Genomic DNA, 20,378 nt, shown 5'->3' with positions numbered 1-20,378 from the left:
AGTAGACAGTGCACAGATTTGGATAGTGCTTGGGTGTTAGGTGGAAGAGTGCATGAGACAGAATGAAGTTGAAATGTCAGGTGGGGATGGAAAAGACTCATGGGATTGGATAGTTACCTGGGTGTCAGACAGAGCTGCATTTCCAAAACCTGTCCTGGGGGGAAGGCCCTGAGCCAGTCAAGTTTTCAGGATATCCACATTGAATATTCATGAAAGACATTTACATACATTTCCTCCAAATTGCTTGGCTGGCTGCAGTTCCCCCATAATACATTTCAGAACCCCTGCTCTATTTGATACCCATACACTATCCGGTCCCTTCTACCTTTACTACCCCCACCTTATATTCAGGCCTCATTCTTAAATAGAGGGTTATAAGAATGTAGTGTGTCATGTGGGAGTTGGTATTAGGAATAAAGATGGAATAGTGTAAAGAATAGAATGGGAGTCAGGAGGATGCACAGGGCTGCAGGGTGTTCAGTGTTAGATGAAGAATGGGAAGATGCAGGGGAATAGATGACACTTGGGTGTTATGTGAGGGTACAAAGGTGCAGGGGATGATGCATGCTGGATATTAGGTGGGGTAAGAAGAGTGTGGATGATTGAATCACATTATGTGTCAGATGCAGAGTAATTAGGGTGTATGAGTTTAAATGTGAGCTGATAGGGCATATAAGGCATTGAGTGGGGGGGGGGGGCGGATTTTAGGTGGGTAGAAAGAGAGCAAAGGATTAGATATGGGCTAGTTATTTGGAGGGGTAAAATGATGCATGAGACTGGATGAGGGATGAATGTCAGGTGGGAATGGAGAAGATGCAGGGATGGAAGGGTCTAGAGGATGAGCAAACCATAGTGGATTAAATGTGGGCTCATTACTGAGTGGGGGTTCTGTAGGAGACAGATACCAAGTAAAGGTAGTAATAGCACAAAGTACTGTATGAGTGCTGATTGTCAGGTGAGAAATGAAATGATGCAGGGGACTTGATGGTGGTTAAACGTCAGCTGGAGATAGGAAGGGTGCAAGGTATGATGGAGGATAAGAATTAAATAGAAATGGAAAGAATAAAGGGATTTGGATGGTGGCTAGGTGTCAACTGGAGATAGGAAAGGTGTAGGAGATTGGAGTTGAGTGTCATGTAAAGAGTACCTTGTAAGCATGGGACTGAATGGAGCCTGGGATCTTGGTGGGGATGTTTGTAAGTAAAGGTATAATTTCTCATTTATTACTGGAGACAGTATCTTGGTAATAATTTGTATGTATAAATAAAGGAGCATTACATATTACTTCAGTGGCTATATATGTGATTCAAAGGTTTGAAGTTCACATATAATTACACACTATAATTTCTTGCATAGGGAAGTGTGGTATATAATTTTTCTAGTAAGCACTGCATCTCCCCATTACATGTAAAGACTGTACAGGACTGGATGGAGGCTTGGGGTTTTTATGCATGGGACTAGATGGGGATTGGGTATTGAGTAGGTGTGTAGAACGTTCTAGGGATTGGATGAGGACTAAGCACTTGGTGGAGGTAGGAAGGGTGCAGGTTACTGGAGGGGGGGGGGGACAGATGTTAGGTGAGGGATTAAAAGGTGCAGGGGATTGAACGGAACTGGATGTTTGGAGGGGCAGGAAAAGAGGCATCAGTAATCTTGGTGCTGTAGAAAGGTTTAGAATATTGGATTTGGGAGCAGGCAAATGAGAATCCCTTGTGCACTCACCAAAACTATCGCATGATTCCAGCTGCATGGCGGACTGATTTCTACAGTAAAATGCTGCACTAGCCATAGATTGGAGACAGTAGTGTTGGGACTACAAGAAACACAAAATGGAAACTGTATATCAGGGATCTAGGGATCTCTCATCCCTACTAGGATAGCAATCCTCCCCACCCTAGGAGCAAATAGGTTGAAGTGTCCTTCTCTGCAATATGGGGGGGGGGGGGGAGGGGGTTACACAGACAAGATGATTTCTGTCCCATATCCATTCCCACACTGCCTCACTGCCGGCTCTCAGGGCACCTTCAGATAGCAACTTCCATAGAATGTCAATGACTGAGCGACCAGACCTCCAGTCCACAGAAGGGGCCGTTCTATGTCTCTTCTCTCCCCCCTCCTCCTCCTCATCTTCCTGTTCTCTCCCTCCTCCTTTCCTGAAAGCAGGTCTGAGCGTCCTCATTATTGCTGCAGTGACACCAAGAGCAAGGAATGCTGACATCTCCTGGATTCCCTCTTCTGTCTCTCACCCCCCTCCACCACCAATTCTTTCTTTCCATCTGCCTCTCTGTACCCTTTTTCTCTCCATCCTTTTTTCTCTCTCTCTCCTTCCTCTCTGTATCTCCCTCCATCTCTTCTGTCTCCCCCTTTCTTTCTTACCTTTCATCTGTCTCCATTTTTTCCTGTACTTCCTACCCCTTATCTGGCTTTCTTTCCCTTTTCTATCATCCCCCCCCCCCCTCCTCCGTTGCACTTTCTTCTGCATCTGTCATTTTGTTTCTCGCCTTTCCTCTTTCATTCTCCCTCATTATGCAAACATTCTCTTTTTCCAGTCCTCACAGTCCACGCTCCTCTCTCTTTCCCCCCCCCCCATCCCTTCCTATTCTAACATGCAGAATACCCTCAATCAGCAAAGGAAATATCAACCGCCCATCCCCCACCCCTATAATTCCTTGTTTCATGAGCTCATTCTGTTCATCCTTTCCCCCCCCCCCCCCCCAAAAAAAAAAAAAAACAGCCACTGAATCACCAAATTCCCCGGTTCTGTATTTCACGAAGAACAGACGAATATTTTCCACATTTCTTTCTCAGGCATACACTCACCCTCCGCCTGGATATGAAATAACACGATTTATGTTTTACCTGTTTTTAAATGGAATGCTCCGGGGTTTTTTGTTGCAAAAGATAAAAAAAATGCCCATTTCTTGTGAATATTTTCCACCAGCAACTAAAGACTCAAATGACTAAAGATTATTTCCTTATGATTCTCCGTATGATTATTTAATGTCTGACGATCTCTCCAAGGCATAAAACGGGAGACATTTCAAACTTCAATTGTGGGTTTTGTTTTGCATTGTTTTGGAAATAGAAAACAGACCGCTTTTATCTTTGCTATTTCACACATACACACAGCTAGTCTGCCCTTTCAAAACCTCAGTTTTCCCCCGTTATTTTGTGCAAGTACATACCCCCATCCTGATTCCGGCACAACAGCTTTAGATGAACGGAAAATCTTCGCGGAGCCAAAATAGAACAAAAAAAAATTACAAATGCTTAATTTTATAAATAAAATATAACAGCTAGGAGAAGCAGGAGAAGCAGATGTGACAAGAGAGAGAAATAGAACTAAAAAGAAGGAGAGGAGGTGTGCTGGATGGAATCCTTGATGGTTTCTGCTTGGACTTGGCTATGTTTTTTCCCAGCCTCGGTCAGCAAAAGACCAAACCCCACTCTCAGCTCTTCACTCCCGACGCAAGAGGGATCTGCTGCAGCCCCCCTTCAGCTCCACCTAGCAGGAGGCTGAGAGCCAATCAGGAAGCTAAACCAAACTCCATCCTCTCTTGGGCCACGCCTCTTTTACTGCAGAGTTCACCTTCTTCAAGGTGGCTGGCATGGTGGGGGGAAGGTGTGATGGGTGATCTGTGGCATGCATGGCCTGGTGTATCTTTAGCCAACTCCCCCTCCAGCTAACCCCACCCTCATCTCACACACCAGGAACACCCCACCCTAGGTTACTGAGCTTGCCTTTCTGTGGAGAGAACTGTGAGGACTGGAGTAGGGGGCAGGTTAGGGTGGGACTGGGGATGTCTTTTAAACAGACACAGACAAGGTTTCATACATTCTCAAAGCGTACACACACACACTCATACATTTGTAGATCTTCCCATGTATGTATGTATGTACAAGAAGGCAACGCTAATTTGAAATCCCAGTGTTAGGGGCTATTCCTGGATGTAAAAAATAGAGATGTTTCTGCCAAGCAGAGAGTCACACCACCTATCCTTCCTGAGGGTCACAGTTTGAGAGGAAATGTGGAATTGCTAGATCTATTTATTTAATTAATACATTTTATTATCGGCACTACCAATCTAGGTGGGTTACAATAGAAACATACATAATAAAGTCAAGAAAACAAACAACATTGAGACAGAGCAAACAAATGGTAAAACGCATTAAATTATCACTATCAGAACGGGAGCCCAGACAGTCCATTACCATCAAGGTTTGGCAGCTGTGCTACTCATTAACATGGATCAGATAGTGCATTGGCATTTCTCTTTGGCCATTTGTGACCTCTTTTTATTAGGGGGAAGATAGAAGGATGATTATGTGTTGGTACGTATGCCTATGTATCTCAATTTATGTATAGGATATATAGGGATACATAGAGACACGTAATCAGCCATCCAAATATGCTGATACAACAAGAAAGCCATGGAACTGGATGAATTTTCTTCAGGAACAAAGTGGATAATAAACTTTCTTCTTTGAAAAAGACTCATATGCCTATACACATTTTAAATATGAAGATAACTAAATCCTCAGATTACATCACCCTCTTAAAAAAAGGAGGTCACAAATGGCCAAACAGAAATGTTCTGTTAAGGAGCTGCACAGCTGCCGATCCTTGAAGGTATTAGATGGCACAACTTCCTGTTGTCATTGCTAAAAATTCCATATTCTATCTCAATGTCTAACCCACAGGGAGATTAGGTGGTGTGACGCTCTGATTGGAAGAAACACTCACATCTCGACGTTTGCTCCCCACACCTCATCAGCATCCAGGAATAACCCCTAACATCAGCATTTCAAAATGACCTTGCCTTCCTCTCGTGCATGGCTGTACTCTGGTGCTGTGATTTTCAGCTATCTTCTTGCCTTGCTGGGGAGAGCGGTGGCTTGTTTAGCAGTCAATAAGATGAGGTGGTGCAGACTGACTGTGGCAAATAGAGCAGAACAGCTGCAGTGAGGGCCCTGCATTTTCTCACTCTCACACTGTACTATTTTTGCATGTTTGGAAATGTGTGAATGGTTTGGTACATTGAACATGTATGTGTTTGTCTATGGCATCTGTTAACCTCTCTGTGTCCTAGAAGGGTGAATTAATGATGGAATGATGAGAAAGGGTGATGAACCGATGGATAGAAGGAAAGACAAAGTAGATGCTTGATGGAGGAATAGATGGACAGACAACATCGTAGAGTCTGGGGAAGGATTGGATGAACAAACAGTAGAAAATGACTGGGGATGAGGGGTGAAGTTGACTAGTTTTGGTCAGTCACACAGAACTTTTTGTATTATGGGGTTCTCTTACAATGACGCACTAGCGTTTTTAGTGTGCGCTAAATGCTAGAGACGCTACTGTGCCTTTGTAAAAGACCCCCTTAGTTTTCATTTCAAAACAACAGCTGTTTCAGTTTGATCCAAGCATCAGACTCTTAAACCATTCTAGCTAACTGTTATAGTTAAAATCCATATCAGTTTGGAGAGGAGGAGGTGCTGTTTCTAATTCTTTTTCTTCAGTCTCAGTTATCTTATATTATCTATCAATATATTTTTACGTTACCATTATTAGTATTATATAAATATTTTTTCTTTAAGTTTTTAATCACTGTAGGCTAGTTATACTAACATGTAGGGGCATAGTTATCAACGAGGGCTACCACAAAAGGACATACTTATCAACATAGACTACTGTTAAAATGTGTTATTTTAACACTAACTTGTTATTTTAACACTTACTTATGCTATTTTAACACAGATCCCATTTTATGCAATGAGTCCTACCAGCTGATATTGAAAGCGATTTAGCCAGCTGCTCACTGGTTAAATTGCTTTACCAGAGCTAGCCATTAAATTTCAGTGTCACTTAACTGGCTAAGTGCCTCTGAAATTCGCAATTAGCACCTAATTCAAAGCTGATATTCAGCCCTTAACCCTCGGATTCTATATAGCGCACCTCACATTCCATGCAGAAATCCAAGCGTATTCTGTAATAATATGCATAACTTAATTGGCTTAACAAGCCAATCAGCATTGTTAACAGCACTTAACAAGCAATAATGAGTACTAATTGGCAATAATTAGAGGTTACGCATATAACTTGCAAAGTGTATTCTGTAACACACTGCACCTAAATTCTAATCCATGTAGGCAAAAAGGGGTGTGGTTATGTGCAGGGAAATGGGCATTTTTTGGACATTCCAAAATTTACATGCATTGTTATAGAATATGGCCCAATGCGCTTAAATCTATACACTGGGATTTACGCCATGTTTTGTTGATGTAAATGGAGGCACATAGTTTTAGGATATCAATTAAGTGTATGTGTATCCTATATACTGCTCCTAAATATAGGCACCCCTTATAGAATAAGCTTAGGCAGAAATGTTTTCTGTACAGATTTTCTAGGTATAAACACAAACACAGATCGACTTCACTGTATTTTTTATTTTTCAATTTGTTTATTAGGTTTCAATAGTCAGAACAAAAATACATTGCCCCTAAACATCTTAATCTAGTTAAGAAACTCATCTACCATTACCTAGAACACGAGAGAATTAGCTAGATGAAAACATTATTAACACTACTATAGTCCATTCCTTATCTCGCCATAAGTTACGTGCATCTTGGCAGATTGCTGTCCTTCCTGCTAACCTAGAAATCCCCCCTCCCTATCCCTCCCCCCCTCCCTCTTCTACCTCCCCCCCTACCCACCCCCACCCAGGGAAAATCTCTCAGGGAATTCTTCTCTCATGTCCAAATGTCTGGTTTACATATTCAGAATGCGTCCTCTGCCCTTTGAGGGAATAGTCTGCCAGAATGGTGTCCAGATTCTGTGGAAGTCTTTCTCCGTAAATTTCCGGTCCCCTTCACCGTCTGCCATTTTCTTTTCGAATCTCATATATTCTATCATCAGGCAACGCCACTGCTGTAATGTTGGCTCTTTATTTGTAATCCATTCAGTGAGAATCAGCTTCTTCCCTACCAGTGTGGCTCTATGAGTAAAGCTCTTGAAGCCCCTAGGGACAGGACACACCAATCTCTGCCGCCCAAACAAAGTCTGGGGTCCACTCTTCCAGGTTGCCCCCCACATCTTCGATGTCGATTGTATGAGGGAGTTCCAGAATCTTTGGACATCAGGGCATACCCAGAACATGTGTCCAAGTGTCGCTCCCTCTGCTCCACATTTGGGGCAGGCGCCATCTGGGGAAATTCCCATATGGAACGCCCGTCTTGGGGGGATGTGTGTTCTCATTACTAATCTGTATTCCATTTCACTGTACGTGACCATCTTGGATGAATTGTGTATCCTATATATAAACTCCTGTATGTCTCTTGATGTCAGGTTTGTGCCCAATTCTTTGTTCCATTTTTTTGATAAAGTTTCATAATCAGGCTCCACCACCATATCTCTGAGGTGTCGATGGTGCATTGTCAGTGATACTCTTTCCTGAGATTGTAGGGAATAGGCTGACGATAATTCTTCCTGCACGTCCTCCGCAAGACATTCCCATGGCAGACTTTTAATATAGTGTCTCAGTTGCCAGTAGTGGAAACGATCCATCGATTGGAGGGAAAATTGTGTCTGCAAGTCTTCGAATGACCTCGGTTGCCCGTCTGCAGTTATAGCTTGATATAGATACACTAGGCCTTTACCCTTCCACCTGCGAAAGGCTCCATGAATAGTGCCTGGCGGAAATGCCGGATTATCACAAATAGCCAGAAAGGGGCTGACCTTACTTTTGAAATGATGATATCTGCAAACCCATCTCCACACTGCTCGCGCCACTGGTAATATATGTGATTGTTGCAAGACCTGGGGAACGAGTCCTCCTCCCATGTGCAACAGGTAGCTGAAGTGTATTCCTTGAGTTAGAGTCATCTCCAACTGAGTGTCCGAGAAATCTGAGGTTGCTCTATACCAGTCCGAGATATGGCGCATGCCGCTGGCCACGGTGAGGCATCTTATACTTAGTAGGCCCAGGCCACCAAATTCTCGTGGGATTTGCAATGTTGCAACTGAAAGTCTGGCTTTGCGCCCTCTCCACAGGAATCTTTGTATAAGTTTATTTAGACGGTTTTCATCTGACTGTTTGAGAAAAAGTGGTAGGGTCTGAAACGTGTACATCCATTTGGGCGCAATCAGCATGTTATAAGCTGCTATTCGACCCATTAAGGATAATGGAAGATTCTCCCAGAGCCGTAATCTAGTGCGGGTTATCTCAAACAATGGTTCCACATTTTCCTGATACAGTCGCACTAAGTTCTTCGGAATGGTGGTCCCCAGGTATCTTATCTTGTCGTCTGCCCTTGTTAGAGGTCCGTCCACTCCCGGCTGCGCCCTATCAGGGTATACTTCCATGACCAAGGACTTCTTGATGTTTAGGGTGAATCCCGAGAGTTCGCCAAATTCCTGTATGAGCTGCAACAGATGTTTTTGAGAGTCTATTGGACGTGTGGTTGCAACCAGCAAGTCGTCCGCAAATGCTAGTGTCTTGATGATTGTGCTCCCCACCCCAACCCCAGGAATGTTGTCTGTTTTCTTTAAGGCCCTCAGTAATGGTTCTAGAGATAATATGAACAGGGCCGGGGACATAGGGCAACCCTGCCTAGTGCCTCTGGCAATTTCAAAAAGCTGTGCGCTCACTCCATTCACTAACACTAAAGCTTTCGGCTCCGTATACAGTGTGGCTATCGCGTTATAATACCAACCCCCGACTCCCATATATCGCAGGACTGCGAACAGATATCTCCACCCCACCCGATCAAATGCCTTCTCGGCATCCAAGGCATATAGAGAGGCTGGTGTTTCCGATATTTGAGCTGTGGACATAGCTAATAGAAGCCTGCGAACATTCCTAGCTGCCTGCCTAGACCGAACAAACCCCACTTGCTCCTCTCCTATTACCCTTGGTAGTATCTTAGCTAGTCGGTTGGAGAGGATCTTCGCTAACATCTTTAGGTCTACGTTGATCAGGGAAATGGGTCTGTAGGAATCTGCCTGATCAGCTGGTTTCCCTGGTTTTTGAATCAGTGTAATGGATGCTGTATTTCCATGTTTTGGTAGGCGGCCGTTATCAATCACCTGCTCATAGTAAGCACTGATCACCGAGATAAAGGAGGTGGGTAGAGCTCTATAAAATTCTGCAGGAAACCCATCTGGTCCGGGTGCGGATCCCATGGGCAGTGTTTTTATTACCTCCTGTATTTCTTTAGCCTCTAAGGGTGCTTCCAATTCCTCCTGTTCCCCCTCAGTCAATTTTGGCATCTCTACCTCATCCAGGAATTTTTTAATTTGCTCTTCATCTGGATCTTTCCCTGCTGTATATAAGGAAGCAAAGAACCTGGTGAGGATCTGGGCTATTTCTTCACTCTTATTTTGGATATGTCCCCGCTCATCTTTAAGTGTCAAAATTGGACGGCGAGGGCCCCATGCCGTGAATAATTGTGCCAACATTTTCCCTGATCTGTTTCCATATCTACGGAATTTATATTGTTGGGAATTTAGGTATTTTTGCCCTCTCTCATGTATTAAGGCGTTAAGCGTTACTTGAATGGCTTTCAACTGTTCTCTTGTCTCTGCGGATGGTTGCCTAATATGTTGGGCCTTTGCTTTTCTTAGATCTTGCTCTAGTCTTACTATGGCTATTGTCTGTTTTTTATTTTTTGCATGTACATAAGCGATTATCTCACCTCTTATAACAGCCTTAGCAGCGCTCCATAACAATTCAGGTTGACCCATGTGCTCTCTATTATTTTGAAGGTAATCTTCCCACTTTTGTCTAAGAAATTCTCGAAATTCGTTATTTTGTGAAAGATAGCCTGGGAACCGCCAATTACGGGTCTGTTGGTAAAAATTTGGTACCTCCACGTCAATCCAGACTAACGAATGGTCTGTTATCTCCTCTGGTCCAATCGTAGAGGCCAGGACCCAGGGGAAGGCCGGTTGGGTAATAAAGATATAATCTAGTCTGGAATATGTTCCATGGGCCCTTGACAAATGGGTGTAATCGCGTTCCCCTGGGTGCAAACATCGCCATGTGTCTATGAGGTTAAGGGCTCTTTGAAAATAAGAAAGGGCGTGCGCTTTGGGTCCCCTTCTCGAAGTTGCCCCTGGGTTTGAGCAATCCTCACCAGGATCCATTACCAAATTAAAATCTCCCAGCACTAAAAGGTGAGCTGACCCATGTAAGAGGCACACCCGCACTAAATTTGGGTAAAACTTTGGGTCATATGTGTTAGGTCCATATACCCCCAATACTAGCAATTCTCTTTGATGTACCCATAGCCTTATCAAAATGTAACGCCCATTTGGATCCGCTTCTACCACCTCCGATTTTGTGGCTAGCCCCCTACGAATCAACACTGCCACTCCAGCTTTTCGATCCCCTGACGACACGGCATGGACTTCTCCTACCCACTGCCTCTTTAATTTATCATGTTCCTCGGGCGTGAGCCTGGTCTCCTGTAGGCAACCTATATCGACCTTGTGACGCCTTAGGCTTGCTAAAATTTTTGTTCGCTTGATCGGGGTGGAGACACCTCCTACATTCCAGGAGGCGAACCTTATAGACCTAGTATTAAAGTGTTCCTGCGGTTGTGTGTACTCTAGCGCTTCTTGTCTGTGGTCTCCTCGGGCGCCCAGCCTCGCCCAAGGGTGTATTATTACCTATTTCTTCCCAGATCCCCCCTTGCAACAAAGGGCACCTCTCATCTTCATGTCCTACTCTAGACATCAGGAGTGATTCCCTTAGTCTTCTGGTCTGCTTTCCCTTCTGACAATCTAATCCTTCCCTTTCCCTTTCCCTATCCCTCTCCCCCCCCTCCCAATCCCTTCATTTTCCCTCCAGTCTCCATTCTATCCCCCTCAGATGTCTATCGGGAGAACAGTGGGATCAATGACGTGAGGTCCCCCCCTCCCCCATCTATAATATTTTGATTCCCCCATACCTTCATTGGAAAATGGCAAACTCTCAAGCCCCAGTTTCTTTTCTGTTTTTCCTTCTTCCTCCTCACTTGAGCTTGCTTTGATAGCTATTGGAGTCCATAATAAGGTTTAAATTCTCGGCCATCCAATCTTGCGCTTCTTTTGGAGAATTAAAGGCATGCCATTTACCCTGTTGATTGATCCGCAGAGTGGCCGGGTATGTTAGCATGAATTTTTGGCTGGAGTCTGCCAGTTTTTGGCACACTTTCCCATAGGCCCGTCGTCTCTCTTGTAAGGCCAGGGAGTAGTCCTGGAAAATCTTAACGGACGCTCCTTCAAAAGTCAGTGAGTCTCGTTTCATTCTCGCTCCTCTCAAGATTTCCACTTTATGAACAAAGTTGTGAACTTTCACCATAACCACTCTAGGCCGCATGTCGGTGTTATTCCTCCTACCGACTCTATGGGCTCTCTCCAGGCATACTGCTCCAATGCTGTCCGTCAGCGCAAATTCCGTCTGCAGCCATTTTTCTTGCCTACTGGATAATGAGCGATCTGGTACTGTTTCTGGAACGCCAATTATACGAAGATTGTCTCTTCTGGATCGATTCTCGAGGTCATCCAGCATCTGTGATTGTTTCCTCACTGTCCGTTTCAAGTCTTCGAGCTCTGCTGCCCTTCCGGTCTGCTCGTCTTCGGCGGCTGACACTCGCTGCTCTAATTCCCCTGTGCGCCTCGTTGTATCCGCCAAAAGGCTCTCCATTGCCGCTAGCTGACCTGAAAGTTGCTGCAGGTCTGGTTGCAGGGCCAGCTTCACGGCCTCCGCCAGCTGCTGTAGTTGCGGGGGGGAGAACATCACCGCCTGCCCATCCGGCAAAGCGCCCGCCGCCATCTTGGGATCTGAAATGCGGGGCTTGTCCGCCTCTTTTTTCCCTGTTTTCGGTGGCATTTTGGGCTCCAATCTTGTAACAAATTGGTCCATGCACTCGCGGGTCCTTCTTATCGAACTCGTTCGGTATCAGAGGTCAAATCGGCACTTATGAGCGATGCGGGGGAGGGTTCGGCCTAAGAGAGGAGCTTCTCTGCTTCCGCTCCTCTCAACACATCACGTGATCTTTTCGACTTCACTGTATAACCAACTGATAATCATCAAAACACGCACAGAAAGAATGACAAGTGACTATTTTTTTAGTGAAAGGGGAAAAGTCTCATACACCTGTGGCAAAACTGTAACTTCTCATATGCACACAGCGCAAAAAGTAATCATACACATAAAAACCCCAAACACTTCTTTTGGTGTGTTTTTCGTTTGCAATGTGCCAAAATCTTTTTAGTCTTTTATGAAAAAAATCTCTTTGAAATGTGCAAAAATCTTTTTTGAAAAAACATCTTATTGATCCATACAACAGCAGCATACTAGCAGTCAGCTGCCACCCCCTGTAAATTTAGCGGGCTTACTCCTGAGCAGACCGGCACAGGGTATCGAACGCGGCCTCCTCCCTGCAACAGGGCCAAGATGCTTCCCCGACAAGACTCCAGCTCCCGGAAGGGCGCCCAAACCAAACGCGGCCCCCTCCCTGCAGCAGGGCTGGGGCGCTGCCCGATGGGACCCCAGCTCCCACCAGCAATCCGGAAGGGTGCTCCTACCTGGAATCGGATGGACGGATTGGTGTTGGAAGCCGACCGCAGCTTCTCCCAGCCACAGGACTGCGGTGCTACCCGGTGCGGACACTGACACCAATCCAAGGCTCAGTGTCGCCAGCTGGCAGCAGTGCAAGAGAGAGCTGACTGGTCGGCCGCCAGCAGCATGAAGCTGCAGAGACGAAAGGGCAGTCAAGGGAGCAGCCAGATGGCAACCTCGTGGCACAACACGGGGACCTGGGCAGCACACGGACTGGCTCTATGGGCCCACGACACCCACCACGGCTGCAGAGGGAGCAGCCTGCCTCCATCCAAGAGCAGCCAAGTCCATGAGCCTGCAGCCACTCCGGAAGCAGCCAAAGTTCCTGAACCGGGTACACAACATTGAACAGCTGATCCACCGCCACTGACCCAGGCTAGTGGGGGCAAGGACGAAAGTGCACTGGACGTTGTTCCCACACTCACTCGAAGCGGAACCCCTGTGTCCTACTTTCTCCATAGGAGATATAGTACTCTCCAGCCACCCAACCCTGATCTACCTCAATTTGATCGAAAATGGCTCTCATCCTGCAATTTAACTGTCTCCCTTGACCCCTACCTCAAACCACAGATACAGTATTCAGAATTACGGAGTCTCTGCGTCCTGGAGCATCACTTCCGAACATCTGACTGTGAGTAAAATATCTGTATCTATTCACTAAAAGAAACCCAAGTTAAGAAAGTGACCCAGGTGTGATTGGTGTGCCACTGCTCACTCCAATGATTCCATCTCCTCACAGTGGATGCAATTAACCGATAGGAGACAATTTAAATAAGAACCTCACCCCTCCCTATTGTACACGGTCTACTCCAGCCCAAACTGTACCGATCCAAAATGAATACCATCAAATCACTCCTAGTAATCTACTCCTTATCACTGATTCACCTAACATTAACCACCCCACTCTCAGAAAACAACATCATACCGATATTACACAACTATCAAAGACTGTCCAGATACCCCTCAACCCACCAAACTGATAATAACCAAAACAAAGTAAGAATACCAACTTGTGGACAACATCAACAGAATAGAATGAAAGGACAAAACAACCACATGCTTACAAAGAAACGACAACTAACAAAAATCCACACAACACCAAACCTAGTAGCCCCATATCAAAAAAGTCAAGTGGGCTATATTAACGCCAGATCCGTTGTAAACAAAACAACAACAGTAACAGACTGGATCACGTCAGAAAACCTTGATCTAATCTTCATCACCGAAATCTGGATCCATGATCAAAAGGACCCCATAATCCTTGACCTTTGCCCCCCCAGGATACAAAATCACTCACTGGACCAGAAAGGAAAAGAGAGGCGGAGGCATAGCATTAATCTACCGATCCCACTTTACCACCGAAACCATTGCCGAGTCCATAACAACCCAACTTGAAATCGCCTCAATAAGAATCCACAACAAATCCCTTCTTGATCACCTGAACTGTGTCTTGTTCTACAGACCACCAGGTAATTGGAACAAAAGCCAGTCAAACTTCACGGACTTCATCTCAAATACTTGTGTTGCCAACTCCAATATACTAGTATTAGGAGTCATCAACCTTCACCTAGAAGATCCAAACTCTACCAACGTACGTGAATGCAAGGAATTCCTCCACCTATGGGACCTCAAATGGCCACACATGCAAGCAACCCATGTCAAAGGGCACACACTTGACCTCATCGCACACAAATAGTCCACAGACCAGAACCTGATAATAACAGACATTAAATGGTCAGAAACACCTTGGACCGATCACTATAAACTAAACCTATCCCTAAATTGGTGGAAAAAGGGCTCATACCGTATATAAGAACACACTACCTACAGCACAAGAGGGCAAATAGACCTGAAAACATTCTGGCAACAGATATACAATAATGAATGGACAGCACAGACGGACTCCATAAACTACCTCTCTGAATGGGACAAAAGATGCAGAAGCATACTAGATGAAATAGCACCCCTACGAACAAGAACATCACGAAGACATAACTCAATACCATGGTTCAACGACGAACTGAAAAAGCTAAAAACACAAACCAGAAAGCTTGAACGAGCATGGACAAAAATAAAAAATGATCACACACTCAACGCTTGGAAACAAATGCAAAGAAAATACAAATGCACAATAAGACAGACCAAAAGGTCATACTTTAAAACTAAAATAGGACCAGATTACAAAGACACGAAAAAACGATACCAACTCGTACACAAACTACTAGACACTACCTTGGTCACCACAACCAATAAAGACATCCCAATGGCAGACAAACTTGCCAAATACGTCAATGAAAAAATCATAAAACTACGCAACTCACTTCCTCAGAACACTACCGGATATTGAATACTTCATCAATGGTCTGGACCCAACCTCAGGAGAATATCCAGCGGACAGAACCTGGTCAAACTTCACTCTCGTCTTGGCCGAAACAATTACCCATGCAATCTGCAGGTTCTCCAACACTCACTGCAAATTGGACACCTGCCCCAGCTATCTAATAAATTCCGCCCCCGACTGCTTCATAACAGACCTCACATCCCACCTAAACTTCATGCTACAACAAGGTCTCTTCCCTAAGGAAAATGCTAACATCCTACTCACCCCTATACCAAAAGATACCAAGAAAAATATAAATGAACTCACCAACTACCGCCTAGTAGCATCCATCCCACTAGCAGTCAAACTGATGGAAAGTATGGTAACAAAACAACTTACGGATTACATAAACAAATTCTCAATATTACATGAATCACAATCTGGATTTCGCCCCCTCCATAGCACCAAAACAGTACTAACTACTCTCCTAGCCAAATTCAAGCAGGAAATAGCAACAGGCAAAAGCATACTTCTCCTCCAATTCGACATGTCTAGTGCATTTGACATGATAAACCATAATATACTTTTAAGACTCCTAGACTACTTCGGGATTGGTGGAAATATACGTAGCTGGATCAAAGGTTTCCTAACCACCAGGACATACCAAGTGAAATCAAACTCAAACATATCATCTCCCTGATTTAAAAAAATATCACATGGCCTTTCGACTTGCACAATCTTTAATGTGGTTCCAAGGGGAATTCTCTCATCTCACGCCCAGGTGGCAGATTTTTGAGGCCGCCTTGGTGCACCCTTGCCCTTTATATCTTCTCCCATATGCAGATTTGTATCCATACACGAAACGCCTTAGGCTGTTAAAGGCCTCTGCTTCTGATATCCGCATGTTTAGAACTGGTCTTGGAATTAGCACTATCTCACTAGAAGGTGTCTCTCTCTGGTATAACTCTGGCTTTCAAGCTTTTCTCCTGCAGTTTCAAAAAGCGGAATGGATAGGAAGGGGTATATGGCTGTTATCTCAACTATATATCGCTGGTAATCTGTTATCACCTGATGCTTTATCTGCATTATATAATGTCTCTTTAATAGATTCTCACACATGGAAGGACATATCTAAATATATTTCCACCTTTCAAGTCTCCAATTCTCTTCTAACGACTCCTTCAGATTTTATCTCTTTCTGCCGCAACATGTCTCAGGTGCTAAGAAGGCATCTTTACTATATAAAATACTTCAGGATTTGTATGTTGACACTGTTGCTCCCGTAAAGCTGTCTTGGGAAGAGGATTTCAGTTTAGATGCGTCTGAATTTGATTGGTACACCTTCTGGGTTAACTCCATGTGTCCCACTAAGTCAGCAGCGATATCCCAATCCTCATATTTTACATTCCACAGAGCCTACTGGACCCCTGCTTGAGTAGCAAGGATTACTAAGAGTGTCAACTTCAAATGCTGGTCTTGTCAGGACAAAGATGGATCAATAGCGCATATGGCCTTTTTCTGTAAAAACGTTAGAGCATACTGGCGACTTATTTGGGCAAAAATGTGTCTTATTTTTCACTTGCCTGAGTCTACAGCAATCTCTTATGAAGTTGTGATTTTGCGAGCTTCTTCTCCTAATATCTCTATTCTAGATTCAGATAAGAAATTGTTCAATATACTGTTAGCTGTTGCTCTGCATTTAATTGTTTCAACTTGGAAAAATAATGTGAATCTAAATTACAATGAATGGTGGAGTTACATCTGTGTGATAAGAAAATATGAAACAATTCTGGCCCATAAACAGAGTTAAGTCTGTCTTAGGACTCGCTTAGACTTATTTTGTCAGGAATCCCATAGCACTAATTAACCTTACGTATTTATGCTATTTGTCTAAAGGTATTGTCATGGAAAGATGATAATGTTGTTCTGATCTTTATTTACGCTTATTTGCCATGGATTGTTGATAATGTTTGACTTTGTGTTTGCTTTTGTGTATTATGTTTTGAAAAAACCTTTAATAAAAATATGAAAAAAACCCCATATCATCTCCGTGGAAAGCAGACTGCGGAGCACCGCAAGGATCACCACTATCACCGATCCTCTTCAACCTAATGGTGACCCCACTAGCAAAGTCCTTAGCCATCCAAGGCTTCAACCCATTCATTTATGCAGACGACGTTACAATATACATTCCTTTCAACGAAATCACCAATGAAATCACGCTCAGCTTGAATACTATGAACTCATGGGCAAATGCATTCCAATTAAAACTCAACACAGAAAAAACACATTGCCTGATCCTCTCATCCCAACACAACACGAACAAACCTACAAATTTAAACACCCCAGATTACACCTTCCCTATCTCAGATAGCCTGAAAATCCTCGGGGTCACAATCGACCGTAACCTTACACTCGAAAACCAAGTGAACTCTACAACCAAGAAAACTCAAACGTGTGAAACAATTCTTCCCGAGGGAAACTTTTCGCAACCTGATACAATCAATGGTACTAAGCCATGCTGACTACTGCCATGGAATCTATGCGTGGTGCAAAGAGCAACTGATAAAGAAACTTCAGACCACTCAAAGCACAACAACCAGACTTATATTTGGAAAAACACAATTCGAAAGCGCCAAACCCCTCCAAGAAAATTTGCACTGGCTTCCAATCAAAGAATGCATAGCTTTCAAAATCTGCACCCTGATCCATACAATTATCTATGGCGAAGCCCCGGGATACATGGCCGACCTCATAGACCTACCAACCAGAAATGCAGTCAGATCAACACGAACATACTTAAATCTCCACTACCCAAGCTTTAAAGGACTCAAATATAAATCAATTTATGCATCCAGCTTCTCCTACATAAGTACACAATTGTGGAATGCATTACCAAAAGCGGTGAAAATAACGTACGACCATCTTAACTTCCAGAAATCACTAAAGATCAACCTGTTCAAAAAGACATACCCTACCGACCCAACTTAAGTGCCTGAACCCTGCAACACAACGTAACCAAAGCTCGTAATGAACACTATATAACTCTCCTTCTCTGCTATTCCCAATGTGTCTGTAACACATGAACCTTATTAGACTACAACATCACTTTGTATTTGTTTCTCTACTGGAGCTGGCGAACGCCTTCACGGTACTATGTAAGCCACATTGAGCCTGCAAATAGGTGGGAAAATGTGGGATACAAATAAATAAATAAATAATCAAAATATAAATATAAACCACTTATCTTAAACACGCTGTCCAGTTCATGTGAAGAGTGGTATGCCCCTGCTTCCAGAATGTGCGGTCCCAACAGTCCCGTTTCTTCAGGGAACCACACCGCAGAACTTCAAAATTATGAACGCACTGGATCCTCTAGCGCTTTCATAATTTTGAAGTTCTGCAGTGTGGTTCCCTAAAGAAGCGGAGCGAAACGGGACCGTTGGGATTGCACATTCTGGAAGCTGGGGTGTACCACTCTTCACATCAACTGGACAGCATGTTTAAGATAAGTGGTTTATATTTATATTTTGATTATAGCACGCTGTTGTATAAATCAATAAGACATTTTTTCAAAAAAGATTTTTGCACATTTCAAAGAGATTTTTTCATAAAAAACTAAAAAGATTTTGGCACATTGCAAAAGAAAAACACACCAAAAGAAGTGTTTGGGGTTTTTATGTGTATGATTACTTTTTGCGCTGTGTGCATATGAGAAGTTACAGTTTTGCCACATGTGTATGAGACTTTTTCCCTTTCTCTAAAAAAAATAGTCACTTGCCATTCTTTGCTGTGCGTGTTCAGATTTTCTAGGTGCCATATATAGAATTTCCCCCTAAGCGGCCAGGTTTAGCACATAAATGGGACCATAAAAAAGCCTGTCCTATTTTTATACACTATTACATGGACACTTAAATGCTGAATATTATTATTATTTGTTACATTTGTATCCCACATTTTCCCACCTTTTGCAGGCTCAATGTGGCTTACATATAACCGTTAACGGTGTTAGCCGATTACGGTTTGAACAAATACATAGTATGAATGATTACAAAGTGATATTGTGGTATATATATGGTAGGAAACAGTTGGGGGGAACTTAGAGAGGGAAAGGGGGAAGAAGAGTCGGATAATGTCCGTTGCAGTCTTTGGTTATGTTGTGTCGCAAGTGATCGATATTTTTATGTTGGGTCAGTGGGGTATGCTCTTCTGAACAGGTCTGTCTTTAGTGCTTTCCGAAAATTTAGGTGGTCGAGTATAGTTTTTACTGCTTTTGGCAATGCGTGCCATAGTTGTGCGCTTAGGTAGGAAAAGCTGGTTGCATAGGTGGATTTGTATTTGAGTCCTTTGCTGCTTGGGTAGTGGAGGTTTAGATATGATCGTGCAGATTTTGTGGAGTTTCTGGTTGGCAGGTTGATGAGGTCTGTCATGTATCCCGGTGCCTCACCGTAAATAATTTTGTGAACAGTCGTGCAGATTTTGAAAGTGATGCATTCTTTGATTGGTAGCCAGTGCAATTTTTCTATGAGTGGTTTGGCGCTGTCAAAGCGTGTTTTTCCAAGTATAAGCCTGGCTGCTGTATTTTGGGCGGTCTGAAGTTTCTTTATGATTTGATCCTTGCATCCTGCATAGATTCCATTACAGTAATCTGCGTGGTTTAATACCATGGACTGTACCAGGTTACAAAATATTTCCCTCGGGAAGAATGGTTTTACGTGTTTGAGTTTCCACATTGAGAAAAACATTTTCTTTATAGTGGATTTTGCTTGGGTCTCTAGTGATAGGTTACGGTCAATTGTTACTCCGAGAATTTTCAGGCTGTCTGAGAATATGTGTTAGCCAGTTCAAAAATATTCAGATATTCAAAGCCAAAGCCCCGATAGTGTCTGGCTTTCAATATTCGGGAATAACTCTGCCAGCTGTGAGCAAAACTCACTACCACCGACTGAATATCAGACCTCTAGTTATAAATAACTAGGGTTAACAGTAAAATAACATGTCTTAACAGTATCCCACATTGATAACTTCCCCCGTAATTAAAGAAAAAAGAAGTGTCTCTAGAAAATCAAAATCACTGCTATATGTAATAAAAGTGAGCCAAGTATAGGGCAATCAAGCCATTGTGACATCACTGATGAAGTTGGCTCTTAGGTATTAGTGGAATGAGGTATTATGACATCACAATATGAGCTCTGGTTACCACAGACTTTCACACTGAGGGGGGAAATTATCAACGTGGGCTACTGTTAATCCATATTATTTTTTACCATCAACTTGTGCTATTATAGCACAGGTCCCATTTTATTCTCCCCTAAATCTGTTACCATGCATTAGTCAATAGGTCCCATTGCATGAAATGGGACCTGTAGTAAACAATGCTTGGTAATTTGTTTTAGAGCACCTAGCCCTCTGTGTTTTAGTTTGGCAATCCATAGGATAATTTGTCATGTTCT

The 20,378-nt window shown here is 43.5% G+C and overlaps 1 protein-coding gene across 1 annotated transcript in view; it reads right to left on the bottom strand.

Moving 5' to 3' along the window:
* ATP1A3 (ATPase Na+/K+ transporting subunit alpha 3) overlaps positions 1 to 3,236 on the bottom strand; it is a 96,245-nt gene extending 93,009 nt beyond the window's left edge. The window contains exon 1 of the mRNA XM_030211516.1: positions 3,186 to 3,236. Within this exon, the coding sequence (XP_030067376.1) occupies positions 3,186 to 3,191 (6 nt within the window). The 5' untranslated portion in view covers positions 3,192 to 3,236. The remainder of the gene's footprint in view (positions 1 to 3,185) is intronic.
* Between the last annotated feature and the right edge of the window lie 17,142 nt (positions 3,237 to 20,378).

Source organism: Microcaecilia unicolor, chromosome 8 (genome assembly GCF_901765095.1).
Source record: "Microcaecilia unicolor chromosome 8, aMicUni1.1, whole genome shotgun sequence".
NCBI lineage: Eukaryota > Metazoa > Chordata > Amphibia > Gymnophiona > Siphonopidae > Microcaecilia > Microcaecilia unicolor.
Note: the sequence above shows the minus strand (reverse complement) of the source record. Positions and strands in the feature narration are given on the sequence as shown.